We start from the raw sequence: 17,179 nt of genomic DNA on the forward strand, positions 1-17,179 counted from the left end.
TTTCACATCACAACATTCCCTTATCACGCTGTTCCTTATCCTGTCACTCAATTTCACACCCATCATACTCCTTAACGCTCTCATTTCCACTGCATTTATTCTGCTTTCATGCTTCTTTTGCCATACCCAACTTTCACTCCCATACATTAATGTCGGGACCAACACGCCCCTGTGCACAGCCAGTCGAGCCTTTTTGGATAGTTTCTGACTGCTCATAAAGGCATGCAAAGCTCCATTCACCATGTTCCCCGCGTTCACTCTCCTTTCAATATCACTATCATACTTGCCATCTGATGTAAACTTTGATCCTAGATATACAAACTCTTTCACTTGCTCCACTTTTTCTCCTCCAATCAAAATATTACATGCTGTCATTTCTTTCTCCATTTCAAAAACCAGTGTTTTAGTTTTACTTACGTTCACTTTCATTCCTTTCTCTTTTAAAGCTTCATGCATACAGTTTACCATCTCCTGTAACTCCTCCGCTGATGACGCCAGTATAACCTGATCGTCGGCATAGAGCAGACATTTGACGAGTAACTCATTCATCCTTAATCCACTTTTAGACTCTTTCAAATCTGTCAAACAGCTATCCGTAAATAGGTTGAACAGCCACGGTGACGCAACACATCCTTGCCTAACGCCTTTCTCAATCTTAAACCACTCAGTGTGCGCTCCGTTTATCCTGACACAAGCACTCGAATCCTCATATAAGGATTTCAGTGCTCGTATTAAGAGACTGCTCACCCCATGCATAGAAAGTGCTGACCACAATTCATTCCTCTCAACTCTGTCATAGGCCTTTTCCAGATCTACGAATGTGCAATAGACTTTTTGACTCTTGGCCAAAAACTTTTCGGCTATGCACCGCAAGGAAAAGACCTGATCAGTACATCCCATTCCCTTTCGAAATCCCGCTTGAGCATCCCATATTTTGTCATCAGTTTCATTCCTGACTCTATTAATCAATACCTTAGCATACAATTTGCCGACGACGCTAAGCAGGCTTATACCACGATAATTTTTGCAGTCCAGCTGTGACCCTTTTCCTTTGTAAAGTGGCACGATAACAGCCTTACACCAATCTTTTGGTACTCGGCCGCTTCTCCAACACAAATTGAAAAGGCAGTACAACTGACTAGCTACTACGCCTTTTCCTGCTTTAAGCATCTCGACCGACACTCTATCACACCCAGCAGCCTTTCCCGCTTTCATACTCTTAAGTGCTTCCACAATTTCGAACATTTCAATTTCGCCTTCCATCTCATTCTCTTTTTCTTCGCTATAGCAGAAATCTTTCTTATTTCCTTCCTTTTTTTCAAATAAACTTTCAAAATAGTCCTTCCATATCTTTAGTACACATTCTTCTCCTTTCACAACGCTACCATCCTGGCATCTGATCCTAGTCAGCTCTCTGGTTATAGTATTTCCTCGGGCTGACCTTACGGATTTCCAGAATACTTTCAGATTTGACTGAAAGTCTTCTGATAGCCTTTTATCAAAATCCTCTTTATACTCTTCTTTCTTTCTAATCACAGCTTTCTTAACCAAATCTTTCATTTTCTTATATTCCTTACGTGCTTCATTCACATCTTCATCTATAACCTCTTGCATTCTTAAGTTAGCTTTTGCTGCTAACAAATCCAGCCATGCTTTCTTCTTTAATCGCACAAGTTCTTGCACATCTTTACTCATCCACGCATTTTTGTGATTTTTTCCTTTCCTTCTTCTACTTACACCACACACTTCAACAGCTACTTTCACAATTCTTTCTTTAAATTCCTTCCATCCATCTTCAATATCGCTCATTTCCTCTAAATCTTCAAATTTATTATATTTATTTAACTATTTTATTATATAGTATAGTATAGATATAGATATAGAATAGATAAATGCTACCCTACTGCGTTACTATGTCGATAGTGTAAATAAAAAAAATACAAGTTATTTTGGATGATACTAAGACTGATTACAAATACACCCACGCCTAGTTTATGAGATTCCACGTAAGATAACACGATTAAGTGATCTTTTCGTAGAAAGCTCTAGTTTCGAATCCCGTCACGAAAAACCGTTTACCCAGGATCACCATATTTGACAAATAAGCCGTCACGACATACATATATTACGGTCGTAATGTGATGAATTTGAACGATTTTTAATGGAGGAAAATACACACGTGTATATCTTAAGAGTCTCTGCAGTGACGAAAGATTGAGAAAGGTATATTCTTTGAGATTTTGGTAATGACAAGTTGCTAGAAGACCATCGTCTAAAAGAAGACTGTATTTATTTAAAAAATATATAAAAATAAATTAATGTTGGAAAATTGAGTAAATTATAAGATTATTTTATATACTAGCTTTCGACCACGGGCTTTACTCGTATACATGAATGCATGAATAAAGTTATTGGCTACAAGCTGTTGCCCGCGACTTCGTCCGCGTAAATTTCGAGTTGAATCTTGATCATACAGTCAGATACAGAAAGACAGACAATAAATTAAAAAAAAAATCTCTATCCTTTTCAGTCAAAATACTAAATGTACAAACAAAATATTTTTACCGTTTTATTATATGTAGTATTTTGATTTTCAGTTTTATTTTTAATAAAATACTCAAAGAACACAAAAAAAAATATTTTTAGTAAAAAAAAAATCTTGTTTTTGTTGGGGCTCGAACTTGGACCGCCAACTTCACAGTCTCACGCGTCAACCACTGGACCATCGAGGCCGTTGCGGTGGTGTCGAAATTAAAGTAGACTACATACATAAATATGGTCACGTCTATATCCTTTGCAGGGTAGACAGAGCCACGTTCAGCTATTTGGCTTAATGATAGGATTGAGATTCAAATATTGATAGGTTGCTCGCCCATCGCCTAAAAAAGAATTCCAAGTTTGTAAGTCTATCCCTTAGTCGCCTTTTACGACATCCATGGGAAAGAGATGGAGTGGTCCTATTCTTTTTTGTATTGGTGCCGGGAACCACACGGTACTAAAGCAGACTAACAAACCAAAAATCTTTTTACGTGAGAATTACGCATGTTATGTGCGGTAAAACCAGAAGTTATCTAACTGATTTTCACTTATATTTATATGTTATAGTATGTTGTCGTACAATGTAAAATGACTTTGTATTTTAAATTTCGTAACTTATTTGCAGGCAAACTCATGCCTTGATTGAGTTCATTCAAATGTCGATAACTTTTTTTTTTAGTGAACCGATTTTATGAAACAAACTTTAAATGTTATTCTGAGTTAAAACGAAGCAATTGGTGAAAGTTTTAACTAGTAGTAAATCGGTTCAGTACTTTTGGAGATAATCGTGATCATACTTACAGACAGATAGAAAAGAAATAAAAAAAAATGTTTGCTTTCTATTTATTATTCATTTTAAGTGTCCCTCTATCCATTTCAGTCAAAAATACTTAATGTTCAGACAAAATATTTTTACTGTTTTATTATATGTATAGATTTAGCGCATACATAAACAAACCTTATGAGTGAATTATTTTTTTATAAAATAAGTTATTAAGTTGTTAAGGCAATGAAAAAGAAGAGTTAAGGCACCTGAGTATTTTAGCCCGGTGACTTAAGTAGAATAATTCTTTTTTACTAGTACTTTATATGAAAACAAAGCCCCGCGCTATAGCTTGTTTGTTTATAAAAGAAAGTGTCTAATTACCAATGTCTGGACCATATCAAAGCATTTTAAATTAAAGGATTTTTGATTCAAAATTTGTACGAATTTGACGTACACATTAGTTAAAATTTTGGTAAAATAATATCATTATGAATACTTTCAGAATTATAATTGAATAATATTGCTCCAAATCTGTTTGATAAAATCACAAGCAAAAGAACATGAATTTAGTAACCCTATTTATATTAAATTGGGTATTATTAATGCTGAATTACGAATGCTGAAGTGTGGTTACCGGCACAAATACAAAAAAGAATAGGACCCGTTATCTCTTTCCCATGAATGTCGTAAAAGGCGACTAAGGGATAGACTTACAAACTTGGGATTCTTTTTTAGGCGATGGGCTAGCAACCTGTCACTATTTGAATCTCAATTCTATCATTAAGCCAAATAGCTGAACGTGGCCATTCAGTCTTTTCAAGACTGTTGGCTCTGTTTACCCCGCAACGTATATAGACGTGATCATATGTATGTACGAATGCTGAATTGCATCTATAAATGGAATTTTCGAATGTTATGTAAATGGATTAAATAAAGCGACTGCTGAAATCATTTCCCTATATTTATTTTGTAAAGTTGTTTAGTACTGAATTCGCTCTTAAAATATGCTTAATTAGAACAGACCTTGAACAAATAGAAATAAATATAGGTAACATTTAGAGCGATCAAAATAACTTAATTATGTTTGTTTACAGTTCAACTTCGGAGTCCTATCTTCACACCGAGCAAGCATGAATTGATCAAGATGGCTCTTCTAATTGCGAGCATCATGATATTATTTATGAGTAACGTAGGCGTCGGAGCTAAATCGACTCACAACGATTCCTACGTAGAAAAACATGACAATAATAATAATGAAACAATCGATTTACAATCGAATGAAATTGAAATCGATAATCCATATGAAGCTAAAGACAAAGAAAACAAAACTGCAACAGTTCATAAAAAATCATGCGATGTAACTAATACAACAGAAGATAATGCTGTTACAAGTAACATACTTGGATCTATATATCTTAATAATATCCATTCAAGAGTTACGACTAATCTTGTTGATGAAAAGGTTTCTGTAGACAAAATTGAGTCGAACGGTGTGGATTTATATGATATAGTGGGAAGTGACTGTGGCAGTGCAAAAGTGTGTCCTAGTGTGACGGTCAATTGGACAGATGATAAAACTATTACTATTGGATTTTTGGGCGCTTATGGAGGAAGCCAGGTAAGGTTATAGTTTCTTTTATTTTAACAATAAAGGACTAGATAATTAAGGTAAAAACCTTAATTATTTAGTTCCTTTATTGTTTACCGTTTGACTATAAGAGATCTCTTCATGGGATAAGTCCACCATTGCAAGTGATTTATTGTTTTATAACTATGTACTACTCCTTGTAATTGTAATTTTCTGTGCAATAAAGATATTTCTAACATACAAACAAACAAACGAAGTAAATGACCTTACTCCTAAATGCGAAAGCCGATGAAGTCGCGAGCTGTAACTAGTAGGCAGTCTTATCAATTGAAATAATATAGTTCTGATCTCATTGATATAATAACTCAAGTTTTAATTTGTTCTGCAATTAAAGAACAACTAGCTTTAACAAAAAGCGACATAACGATCAATACCTACAAGAAGCAAAGAATTAAACGCCACATACAAAAGACACGAACTTAGCGCCACTTACCCAAGAATACAGTTCAGCATAAACTTACTTTCGAATTCGTAATATTAGCTGGGACATTTGTATGGAGCCGTATAGTTCCCGGTACCAAATAAAAAAAAGAATAGGACCACTCCATCACTCTCCCATGGATGTCGTAAAAGGCGACTAAGAGGTAGGCTTATAAATTTGAAATTCTCCTTTTAGGCGATGGGCTTGCTAGCCCGGGTTGCTACCCGTCACTATTAAAATCTCAATTCTATCTTAAAGCCAAATAGCTGAACGTGGCCATTCAGTCTTTACAAGACTGTTAGCTCTGTCTACCCCGCAAGGGATATAGACGTGATTATATGTATGTATGTATGTACATTTATACAGACGCCATCTCTAGTTGACGTTTATAATATTTCCAGGAAGGCAGTTGAATCAAATTCAATTTAATGATTACAGTGTAATCAATTTAGCAAGTCTTCAAATAATCCTTCATCAGGCAAGAATTGTGTATTTAGGATTTGTTTAAATCCAATTAATCTAGAATTGAATTTAGCGATTGGTACAATTGTAATTATAAAATAACTAGATTTTACCTGTAGCTTCCTACGCGAAAATTTAGTGCTATCTACACGCGCGAATTTAGATGATTTATGAGCGCCACCTTCATTATTCATTTATAATTAAGTAAATACTGCAATACCTACACTCGTGAATTTAGCGCCACCTACAAAAGATTTTCCGCAATTCCCATAACTTTATAGTTTTTTCCGGGATGAATAGTATTCCTATGTTCTGCAAAAAAACTATATTTTTTTTGTAGGTGGTGCTAAATTCGTGTCTTTTAGTAGCCTGCGTTAAATTCGTTGCTTCTTTTAGACGGTGCTGATTCGGTTGCTTTTTTTATAAATGGCGTTTAATTTGTCGCTTTTTGTAGTTGGCGGTAAATTCACGGAGAAGCCGCGGGCAAAGGTTAGTAGAAGATAGGGTCAAAAACCTCTATCTGATCACTTTATTTATATTCATGATTAACTTAGATAATTTTTCACTAGGAAGATAACAAATAAATAATTTATTCCGGTTTCCAGGCCAATGCTTTCACGCCAACAATTTTTTTTTTCGACCAGACGTATTTGCGAGCCGCGATCACAATGCTCGATCAAAATTAATGCAAATGGAGCGAGCTGTCTTAACAAATTCGGCAGAATAATATTGAAGGCCAAAGTTAGGTATCAGATTACAAGGTATCCGCTTTTGATCCGTCTTCTATTCATGATTATATATCAATCCATCCAAAAGAATTGTACGAATGTGTTTATGTATACGAATGTATAGAGATATTTATTTAATTATTTTAAACTTTAATGCAAAAAAAAATTTACAAAGGGCGGACTTAATGCCGTTTGGTATTCTCTACCAGTCTACCAGCTGACCAAACAGAAAAACTTTAAGTCGGTGGTGCGATAAAGTGTTTGCTGCAAAATACATACGTTACAAAAAAATTTATAAATACATAATAGATATATAACAATCAAGATATGCGTCTTGTTATATACTTATGTCCCCTAAAAAAATACATGGTTTTTTTTAATCCCATGGGAAGTATACTCTTTAGACTCGAATTATATATACGTAAAATTTCAAGAACATTGGTTCAGTAGATAATGCGTGAAGGGGCAACAAGTAAATGTACTTACTTTAAATATTTTACTGTCTGTAACTAACTGTTGTAACTATCTGTCAAAAAGTAATCTATACCAATATTATAAAGCTGAAGAGTTTGTTTGTTTAAACGCGCTAATCTCAGAAACTACTGGTTCGAATTGAATAATTCATTTTGCGTTGAAAAGACCATTTATCGAGGAAGGCTTTGGGCTATATATCATCACGCTGCAACTATAAGGAGCGAAAAAATAATGGAAAATGTAAAAAATAAAACGGGGAAAATTATTTCATCCTTCAGGGCTTAAGATGCCCAAAATAACTATTCCACGCGGACGAAGTCGGGGGCACAGCTAGTAATAAAAAAGTATCTAGACTCTATACACATAAATTATAATTTTCAATGGAGAAATTTAATTAAAATAAATATGTGCGACATAAAAACGAAACTACGTTTTAAATGAAAATGCGGCCATTCAAGCGAGTCTTAACATTTCGTAACGATAATGGCTGTACCGAACTTGAAGAAACTTTGCTCATTAATAACAGCAAAACAATGTAAAGATGGCGTAATAGTAGAGCGTTCACCGTTTAATGACTTGTTAATTTAAGCTGTTAATGTAATTTTGTACTTACTTAGGTACCCGTTTATGTGTAGGTATACATATATTGTTTTTTTTTATGTGTGCAGTGTGCAGTGATCGTGGCATGTGGAAAGATGTAGTCTCTGCCTACCCCTCAAGGAAAGAGGCATGATTTTTTTATATATATAAAAATCGTGTGATTTTATTGTAGCGTATAGATGTTGCAACAACCTCAAAACAAATAATTTTTATCATTTGATAAATCTATTTCTATAGAAAAGTTCATACGGTCTTTGCTTTATTGACGGGCAGACATCGTACAGTCGAAACTAGGTACTTGGCGTAAAATATTAAAAATGAAATTTGTTTTGTGCGAAGTTATGTTAACTTATAACTCCTCTTTTATTTAACGTTCAATATTGTCTCATTATTCAGGTTTCTTCAGTCAGTGTATTTTACGACTTTAATTTGGACAAATTCACATCTAAGTGACTATTCTGGAAGCAATTTGATCAAGCCATCTCGTAAACAAACAATACGTAACAACAGTCTTTGTAAATTACATACATACATACACATACATACATAAATTTCACCTCTTTTTAAATTACACCTCTTTTATCAATTGGCTACGTATAAAAGTTACTATATTTGCGCGCGAATGTGTCTATTTATCAAACTTATCACCTATTTAGAATGCGCAATGTCTTGGAGTACATCCTTTTAATATTATAAATACGAAAGTTTGTGAGTATGTCAGTATGGATGTTTGTCACTCTATCACGCAAAAACTACTGAACCGATTACGATGAAATTTGGTATGGAGGTAGCTGAAAACCCAGAATAACATATATAGGCTACTTTTTATCCCAAAGTTCCCGCGGGATTGGTTGTTAAGTTATGATAGGGTTTCCACGCGGACGAAGTCGCGGGCGGTCCCTAGTATTCATTAAAATTAATTTTTTTTTCCAACTTACTGAAGGTACTTACATCTTCTTCTTCATGGCTTTAGCCCCGGTTGCATCCTCGCCAGTCTGAAGAGGAGCTCAGGGTATGCCTTTGACCATGGATCCTGGATTGGGTGAGTCAGGTTTCTACACGAAGCGACTCCCGTCTGACCTCCGCAACCGTTGCGGGGGGAACCCAACCGTGTTGGATCTATTATGGTAACAAATCCAGTTGCCTGAATGTGCAAGTTTCCTCACGATGTTCTCTCAAGAGCATCGGTTAGTATTCAAACTAAAGTAAATAACATCGAAAATAGTAATTGATACATGGCCGGGGTGGGTAAGTGTAGGTAGGTCTTAAAATTAGGAATGGGACTTATAAATCCTTCTAATATATTATACATAAATGCGAAAGTTTGCGAGTATGTCAGTATGGATGATTGTTACTCTTTCACACAAAAACTACTGAATCGATTACGATGAAATTTGGTATGTAGGTAGCTGAAGATACTTTTTATCTCGGAGTTTCCGCGGGATTGATTCCACGCGAAAGAAGTTGCGGGCGGCCTCTAGTTAGCAATATTTTATAGTTTATACCGGGATGAAAGTAACATCCTTCTCTTATAAACTCTTATAAACGAGTATACGTGGTGTTTCAAGAAGATTAATTCGTAACTCATGAAGAGGGTAACAAATAAACTCACTTTCGCAGTTACACAATTTTAATTTGGATGCATACAACTGGACTTTTGTGGCTCTGTGGCGCAGCGGCAGTACGCTTGTCTGCGACACCGGAGGTCCCGGGTTCGAATCCCGGAGAAAAGAACTTTTTCTGAATGGCCTGGGTCTTGGATATTTATCTATATAAGTATTATTATAAAATATAGTATTGTTGAGTTAGTATCACGTAACACAAGTCTTGAACTTACTTCGAGGCTAACTCAATCTGTGTAGTTGTCCCATTTATATTTATTTATTTATTTTATCCGTGTGCCGTGTGGTTCCCGGCACCAATACAAAAAAGAATAGGACCACTCCATCTCTTTCCCATGGATGTCGTAAAAGGCGACTAAGGGGTAGGCTTATAAACTTGGGATTCTTCTTTTAGGCGATGGGCTAGCAACCTGTCACTATTTGAATCTCAATCCTATCTTAAAGCCAAATAGCTGAACGTGGCCTATCAGTCTTTACAAGACTGTAGGCTCTGTCTACCCCGAAAGGGATATAGATGTGATTATATGTATGTATGAATGTATGTTATTTTAACCCGTGTCAACTGGAGTAGCATAAAAGTTATATTTATTACTTTGCGTAGGCATCTCAATCTACTTCAGAGACGCAGTAAGGTGGGAAATAACAACATTCTGGTTTTAATGCCGTGGGGATTTTAAACACGTTAAACAAGATGTCAAGAAGATGTTACAGTGTTATTATTGGGTTCGATATCTGACCTAAATCAAGTACTACGTAGATAATGTAAACTGATCGATATTAAATGGTTTATAACTCCGTGTTGAATTAAAAGTTTCATACGATAAGGGGATTTAATATACGGGAATTTTTAAAAACATATATACATACATATGGTCACGTCTATATCCCTTGTGGGGTAGACAAAGCCACCCTTGTGTCTTGTAAAAATTAATAGGCTATGTTCAGCTGTTTGCTAGGTCTAGCGCCTAAAAGAATAATCCCAAGTTTAGAAGCCTATCCCTTAGTCGTCTTTTACGATTTCCATGGGGAAGAGATGGATTGGTCCTATTCATTTTTGTATTGTGGCCGGAAACCACACGGCAAAAACCTCTTTATGTTTTATTTGTTTTGGCAAACAATAAAGGAACTAAGATAATAAAGTAAAAAAGCGGCAAGTCGCTGTAGATTTATTTACATTTGAGCCGTCCTTTCTCGGATCTCTTTGCGTAGAGTCTCATCAGTCGAACTATCCCAACTCTCTTTGGAATCTAAGTACCGCCGAAGGCGCGAAGCAGACTTCACTCGTGATCTCTTAATTCCCCATCGCCTTTTACGACATCCATGGGATAGAAATGGAGCGATCCTATTCTTTTTTCTATTGGTGCCGGGACCCACACGGCACCCAAATGTATGTAATAATGTACCACGAAAAGGGTTTACCGATATGGCTGTAAGTAGTTCCTCTATAACTTGTTCAACAAACAAGCACCCCCCCAAAATAGCGAACTAACTTTAACCATTCACTTGACCTTGATTCGCCGACCCAAACAAACATTATGTAATGGTGTTTTGAGGTAACAGACGAGGTGTGAAACTGGGTGAAAACTTCTATGTACCTACATCTATACTAATATTATAAAGCTGAAGAGTTTGTTTGTTTGAACGCGCTAATCTCAGGAACTACTGGTTCGAATTTAAAAATTATTTTTGCGTCGAATAGACCATTTATCGAGGAAGGTTTTAGGCTATATAACATCGCGCTGCAACTATAAGGAGCGAAGAAATAAAAGAGAATGTGAAAAAATCGGGGAAAATTATTCATCCTTGAGGGTTTCAATGATGCCCAAAATAACAATTCCACGCGGACGATGTCGCTGGCACAGCTAGTGTTATTAAATCACGTTTTCATTATGACGGAAGTTCTACGCTGGGATGTACCTACATATTATTAGGTATTTCACGTTTTTATTACGACGGGGTAGACAGAGTCAAGTTTATAGCTAGCTTTTGCGTAAAGGAGTATCCATCAATGTTTTTAAGCCTTTCCCTTGATAGATTTTTACTGTACTTTTGAATGATAGGCTTATATTTGTTAAGCTATCTGTAACCATCTCTGACTTATAATTCTGTCAAGTGAAATGTGGAAATTTTTTGCAAAAAATGATTGGAACTGCTTATATTGCGCAACCCTTTTCGTTAAACATACATATAAAAACGTCTATATCCCTTGTGGGGTAGACAGAGCCAGCAGTCTTGAAAAGACTGAAAGGCCACGTTCAGTTGTTTGGCTTAATGATAAAAGTGGAATTCAAATAATGACAGGTTACTAGCCCATCGCCTAAAAGAAGAATCCCAAGTTTAGAAGCCTATCCCTCAGTCGCTTTTACTGTCATCCATGGGAAAGAGATGGAGTGGTCCTATTGTTTTTTTTTCTTTTGACGTTCAGTGTATGTCTTTATGATAGAATTGAGAGAATGTTATTAGGCGTCAAATCCACATTTTGTACTAAAATTCTGCAATGAAGTTGTTAACAATATCACGTGTCGCAAGAATGTCAGAGCTTCACACAGTGCAACCTATTGTAAATAATAAATATGTATATACGGGACAAATTATACAGATTGAGTTAGCCTCGAAGTAAGTTCGAGACTTGTGTTACGAGATACTAACTCAACGGTACTATATTTTATAATTAATACTTATATAGACGAACATCCAAGACCCACCCCAATCAGAAAAAGTTATTTTCTCATCACGCCCTGACCGGGATTCGAATCCGGGACCTCCTGTGTCACAGACAAGCGCACTACCGCTGCGCCACAGAGGCCGTCAAATTGTGTGTTGATACTAGTAAAGAGTTTGTAATCTATATTACAGTTTAAATATAAAACTCGTTCTAGTATGTCACTGAGTGTTTTGTCACATCAATATCCTACTACTATTATAAAGGCGAAAGTTTGTATGGATGTATGGATGTTTGTTACTATTTCACGCAAAAACTACTGAACCGATTACCATGAACTTTGGTATGCAGGTAGCTGAAGACCCAGAATAACACATAGGCTACATTTTATCCCAGAGTTCCCGCGGGATTGATAGGGTTTCCATGCGGACGAAGTCGCGGGCGGCCTCTAGTCTTGAATAAAAAGATGTACACTGCATAAATATGTGTTTATATTAAGGGTAAATAATAGGGAAGAAGTTATTTCAGTTAGAAAAGGGTATGTTGAGATGGTTCGGTCATGTGGAGAGGATGAATGAAAGCAGGTTGACTAAGCAGATATACAAGGAGAGTGTGGAGGGAAAGGTCGGAAGACCTAGACGGACGTATCTTGATCAAATTAAGGACGTCCTGGTTAAGGGTCAGGTCAAAAGTACCCGAAACCGCCGAGCTTGCATGAAGAGAGTTATGAATGTGGATGAAGCGAAGAAAGTATGCAGAGATAGTGGCAAGTGGAAAGAGGTAGTCTCTGCCTACCCCTCCGGGAAAGAGGTGTGATTTTATGTATGTATGTATGTATGTATGTATGAAGTTATTTCAACCAACAAACTTCACAACCCACTATTATTGTGTGGGTGTAAGTTATTTCTTCCTGAATATTTGGAGCGTTGGTGGCTTATTAGGTAAAGCCTTTGTAAATTCATTCATTCATTCATTCATATAATCACGTCTATTGTATCCCTTGCGGGGTAGACCGCGGGCTACACTAGTTTTTTATATAAACATACAAATTACATATAGTCACGTATATATCCCTTGCGGGGTAGACAGAGCCAGCAGTCATTAAAAGATTGATAGGCCACGTTCAGCTGTTAGGCTCAATGATAGAATTGAAATTCAAATAGTGACAGGTTGCTAGCCCGTCGCCTAAAAGAAGAATCCCAAGTTTGTAAGCCTATCCATTAGTTGCCTTTTACGACATCCATGGGAAAGAAATGGAGTGGTCCTATTCATTTTTGTATTGGTGCCGGGAACCACACTGCACATTTTTATATACACATGCAAATTACATACATATAGTCACGTCTAAATCCCTCGCGGGGTAGACAGAGGTAGCACTCTTGAAAGGCCACGTTCAGCTGTTAGGCTTAATGATAAATATTGACTAGTTTCATAGTGTCAACCCACTCTCATCGCGTAGGTTTAAGTTAATTTTTCCGAATATTCGGAGCGTTGGTGGCTTGTTATTTAAAGCCTTCGGATGTGTAACATAATCAAATTGATTAAAATAATACTAATAGTGACTTTAATTAGTATATTTCAGGCTGTTCGGTTTGGAAAAACATTGCAAGGAAACTCGCCCGATTTTTGCAAGTTAATTGATAGAAATGAGATTGAAATAGACAGGTATTGGATGTCGTAAAAGGCGACTAAGGGATATGCTTGCTAACTTGGGCTTTTTGTTAGGCGATGGGCTAGCAACCTGTCACTGTTTGAATCTCAATTCTATCTAAAAGCCAAATAGCTGAAAGTGGCCATTCAGTCTTTTTAAGACTGTTGGCTCTGTCTACCCGGCAAAGGGATATAGACGTGACTATATGTATGTCTGTAAAGACAAGTTGGTTGCTAGCCCATCGCTTAAAAGGAGAATCCCAGATTTATTGGCCTTTCCCTCGATACACTTTTACAATCTACAAGGTAAAATAAGTAGCTGCTACACAATAAATATATCGCACGAATAACTATCGCTGTCCCGTTTTATGTCATAACTAGCTGTGCCCGCGACTTCGTCCGCGTGGAATAATTATATATATCTTCCATTATTTCTTTGCTCCTTATAGTTGCAGCGTGATGTTATATACATATATAGCCTAAAGCCTTCCTCGATAAATTCATTCAACACAAAAATAATTTTTCACTTCGAACCAGTAGTTCATGAGATTAGCGCGTTCAAACAAACAAACTCTTCAGCTTTATTATATTAGGTAGCATAGAAAAAAAGCGAAACAGCAATATTTTTTCGCGCGGTAGAAACGGCGTCGCCCGAGTTACGAGGCTGGTATTTTATATCTCTTTATAGTGTAGTCCCAATTAAAACTCTGCTAACAAAACCAATATAGACACCACAAAACACCCATATGTTTCAAATTTTCAGAGACCGCTTTATTATATGTGCCGTGTGGTTTCCGGCACCAACAGAAAAAAGAATAGGACCACTCCATCACTTTTCCATGGTTGTCGTAAAAGGCGACTAAGGGATAAGCTTATAAACTTGGGATTCTTCTTTTAGGCGACAGGCAACCTGTGACTATTTGAATCTCAATTCTAAGATTAAGCCGAATAGGTGAACGTGGCCAATCAGTCTTTTTAAGACTGTTGGCTCTGTCTACCTCGCAATGGATATAGACGTGGTTATATGTATGTATGTACTGTTTTATTAAATACTATATTTAATTATATTTCAAGTTCCACAAAACGAGGCGGAACAATCCTTCACTAACTAACGCTTAATAGAATTAGCTGAAACTATTGACAAGGGTTGAAATACGCTGTTTTGAAGATGATTTAGTTTGAAATATTCATCTCTTGAGTATAATAGTTAGAAATGAATATTTCTACTACTCTTTGGAATACCTACTCTATTATTCAATAATTTTATTCAAAAATTATTCAATAATACGAGTATTCTAAAGGGTAGTAGAAATATTAATTTCTAACTATTATACTCAAGAGATCACGCAGACGAAGTCAAGGGCACAGCTAGTATTATATATAGCAACATACATACATACGTATGGTCACGTCTATATCCCTAGCGGGGTAGACAGAGCCAACAGTCTTAAAAGACTGAATGGCCACGTTCAGCTATTTGGCTTAATGATAGAATTGAGATTCAAATAGTGACAGGTTGCAAACTCATCGCCTAAAAGAGGAATCCCAAGTTTATAAGCCTATCCCTTAGTCGCCTTTTACGACATCCATGGGAAAGAGATGGAGTGGTCCTATTCTTTTTTGTAATGGTGCCGGGAACCACGCGGCAACTATAAATAAATATAGTATAACTAGAGGCCGCCCGCGACTTCGTCCGCATGGAAACCCTATCAATCCCGCGGGAACTCTGGGATAAAAAGTAGCCTATGTGTTATTCTGGGTCTTCAGCTACCTACATACCAAATTTCATGGTAATCGGTTCAGTAGTTTTTGCGTGAAAGAGTAACAAACATCCATACATCCTTACAAACTTTCGCCTTTATAATAGTAGTAGGATAAAATATAGCAATGTTGCCACTATAATGTTAGGAATACTAACAGTCAGTTGGTGTCTTTTGCGAAAACAAAATTTGCTAACTTTCAACCAAGTTATGTAAGGTTCAATAAAAGTTACAATATGTGTTATTCAACTTTATATAACAAAAGCTCATTAATTAATAAGAAAAGTTCTTACCATATACTTTTAGCAGCAACATCAGTTCGTCTAGTCATAGGGGATTCGTTTTAGAGTAACTACATGAATATAGAGCGCTCATAATATTTATTTTTGAGAAACGTTTTAGGAAAGCGTATTTGTATATTGGCAAAAACAAAAATAAAAGAAAATAATGTAAAGGATCTCTCCATATCTTTTTCAATGGATGTCGTAAAAGCGACTTAGGGAAAGGCTATAATAAATCTGCTTAGTCAACCTGCTTTCATTCATCCTCTCCACATGACCGTACCATCTTAACATACCCTTTTCTATTCCCGTAACTACATCTTTCACATCACAACATTCCCTTATCACGCTGTTCCTTATCCGTTCACTCATAGTTCTACTACATAGCTATACTATAGTATTGTAGGATCTGTGAATGGTCGCAAAAACAGGCGGAGTGATTTGGTCGGAACTTTTCTTGTTTTTGGCAGCTGCGGCGCAAGATTGCTTCGTGAGTTATACCTACTGTTTACTGCGTTATAAGGTCGAGATTCGCATGAGAGATGAGAAAATGATTTATTCATTAATGTACTATATAATGGATTATCTCTCGCAAAGTTTATTTGTTTGCCATTTAGCTTAGAGCGGTGGAAAACAAAAATAATTTTGTTAGAACGTATTTTATGGGAATGAAAAACACGTTAAAACAACTCCTGACAGTAGTTATAATTTTAACTAGCTGTGCCTGCGACTTTGTCCGCGTGGAATAGTTGAAACCCTCAAGGACGAATAATTAACCCCGTTTTTTTAACATTTTCCATTATTTCTTCGCTCCTAATAGTTGCAGCGTGATGTTATAGGTATAGCCTAAAGCCTTCCTCGATAAATGCTCTATTTAACACGAATTTTTCAATGCGAACCAGTAGTTCCTGAGATAAGCGCGTTCAAACAAACAAACTCTTCAGCTTTATAATAGTATTTATATATATGTAATATATATATATATATCTTCGTAGAGTTGAACTTAGAGCCCGGGGTGCGGCTTTGACTTTGCATCAGCCTCCGTACTATGGTTCATGCGACGCCGGTTATATCGCGCGAAAAACTATTGCCGTCCCGTTTCACGTCATAATAAAAAGCGAAACAGTAATAGTTTTACGGAGCTGGTAGAGATATGCTGTGGTAAGAAGTCGCTACCCTATATTATCCTACAGAGTTGAGAATGTTATCGGGTTAACGCCAGGTCTAAATACTGAACTCCACACCATTATGATCAACATTGTGTGTTGATGTTAAAAACAGAAATGAAAGACCTACATTTTGAATTTCCCATGGATGTCGTAAAAGGCGACTAAGGGATATGCTTACAAACTTGGGATTCTCTTTTTAGGCGATGGGCTAGCAACCTGTCACTATTTGATTCTCAATTCTATCATTAAGCCAAATAGCTGAGCGTGGCTTATCAGTCTTTTCAAGACTGTTAGCTCTGTCTACCCCATAAGGGATATAGACGTGATCATATGTATGTATGTAGATTTTGAATAATGGATCCATCTGTGATGTATTGAAGAAAAACAATGATATCGAC

The 17,179-nt window shown here is 36.4% G+C and overlaps 1 protein-coding gene across 1 annotated transcript in view; it reads left to right on the forward strand.

The window, feature by feature from the left end:
- The first annotated feature begins 4,448 nt into the window (after positions 1–4,448).
- Positions 4,449–17,179, forward strand: part of LOC106142675 (guanylate cyclase 32E) — a 131,255-nt gene continuing 118,524 nt past the window's right edge. The window contains exon 1 of the mRNA XM_060946919.1: positions 4,449–4,922. Within this exon, the coding sequence (XP_060802902.1) occupies positions 4,449–4,922 (474 nt within the window). The remainder of the gene's footprint in view (positions 4,923–17,179) is intronic.

Source organism: Amyelois transitella, chromosome 12, assembly GCF_032362555.1.
Source record: "Amyelois transitella isolate CPQ chromosome 12, ilAmyTran1.1, whole genome shotgun sequence".
Taxonomy (NCBI): domain Eukaryota; kingdom Metazoa; phylum Arthropoda; class Insecta; order Lepidoptera; family Pyralidae; genus Amyelois; species Amyelois transitella.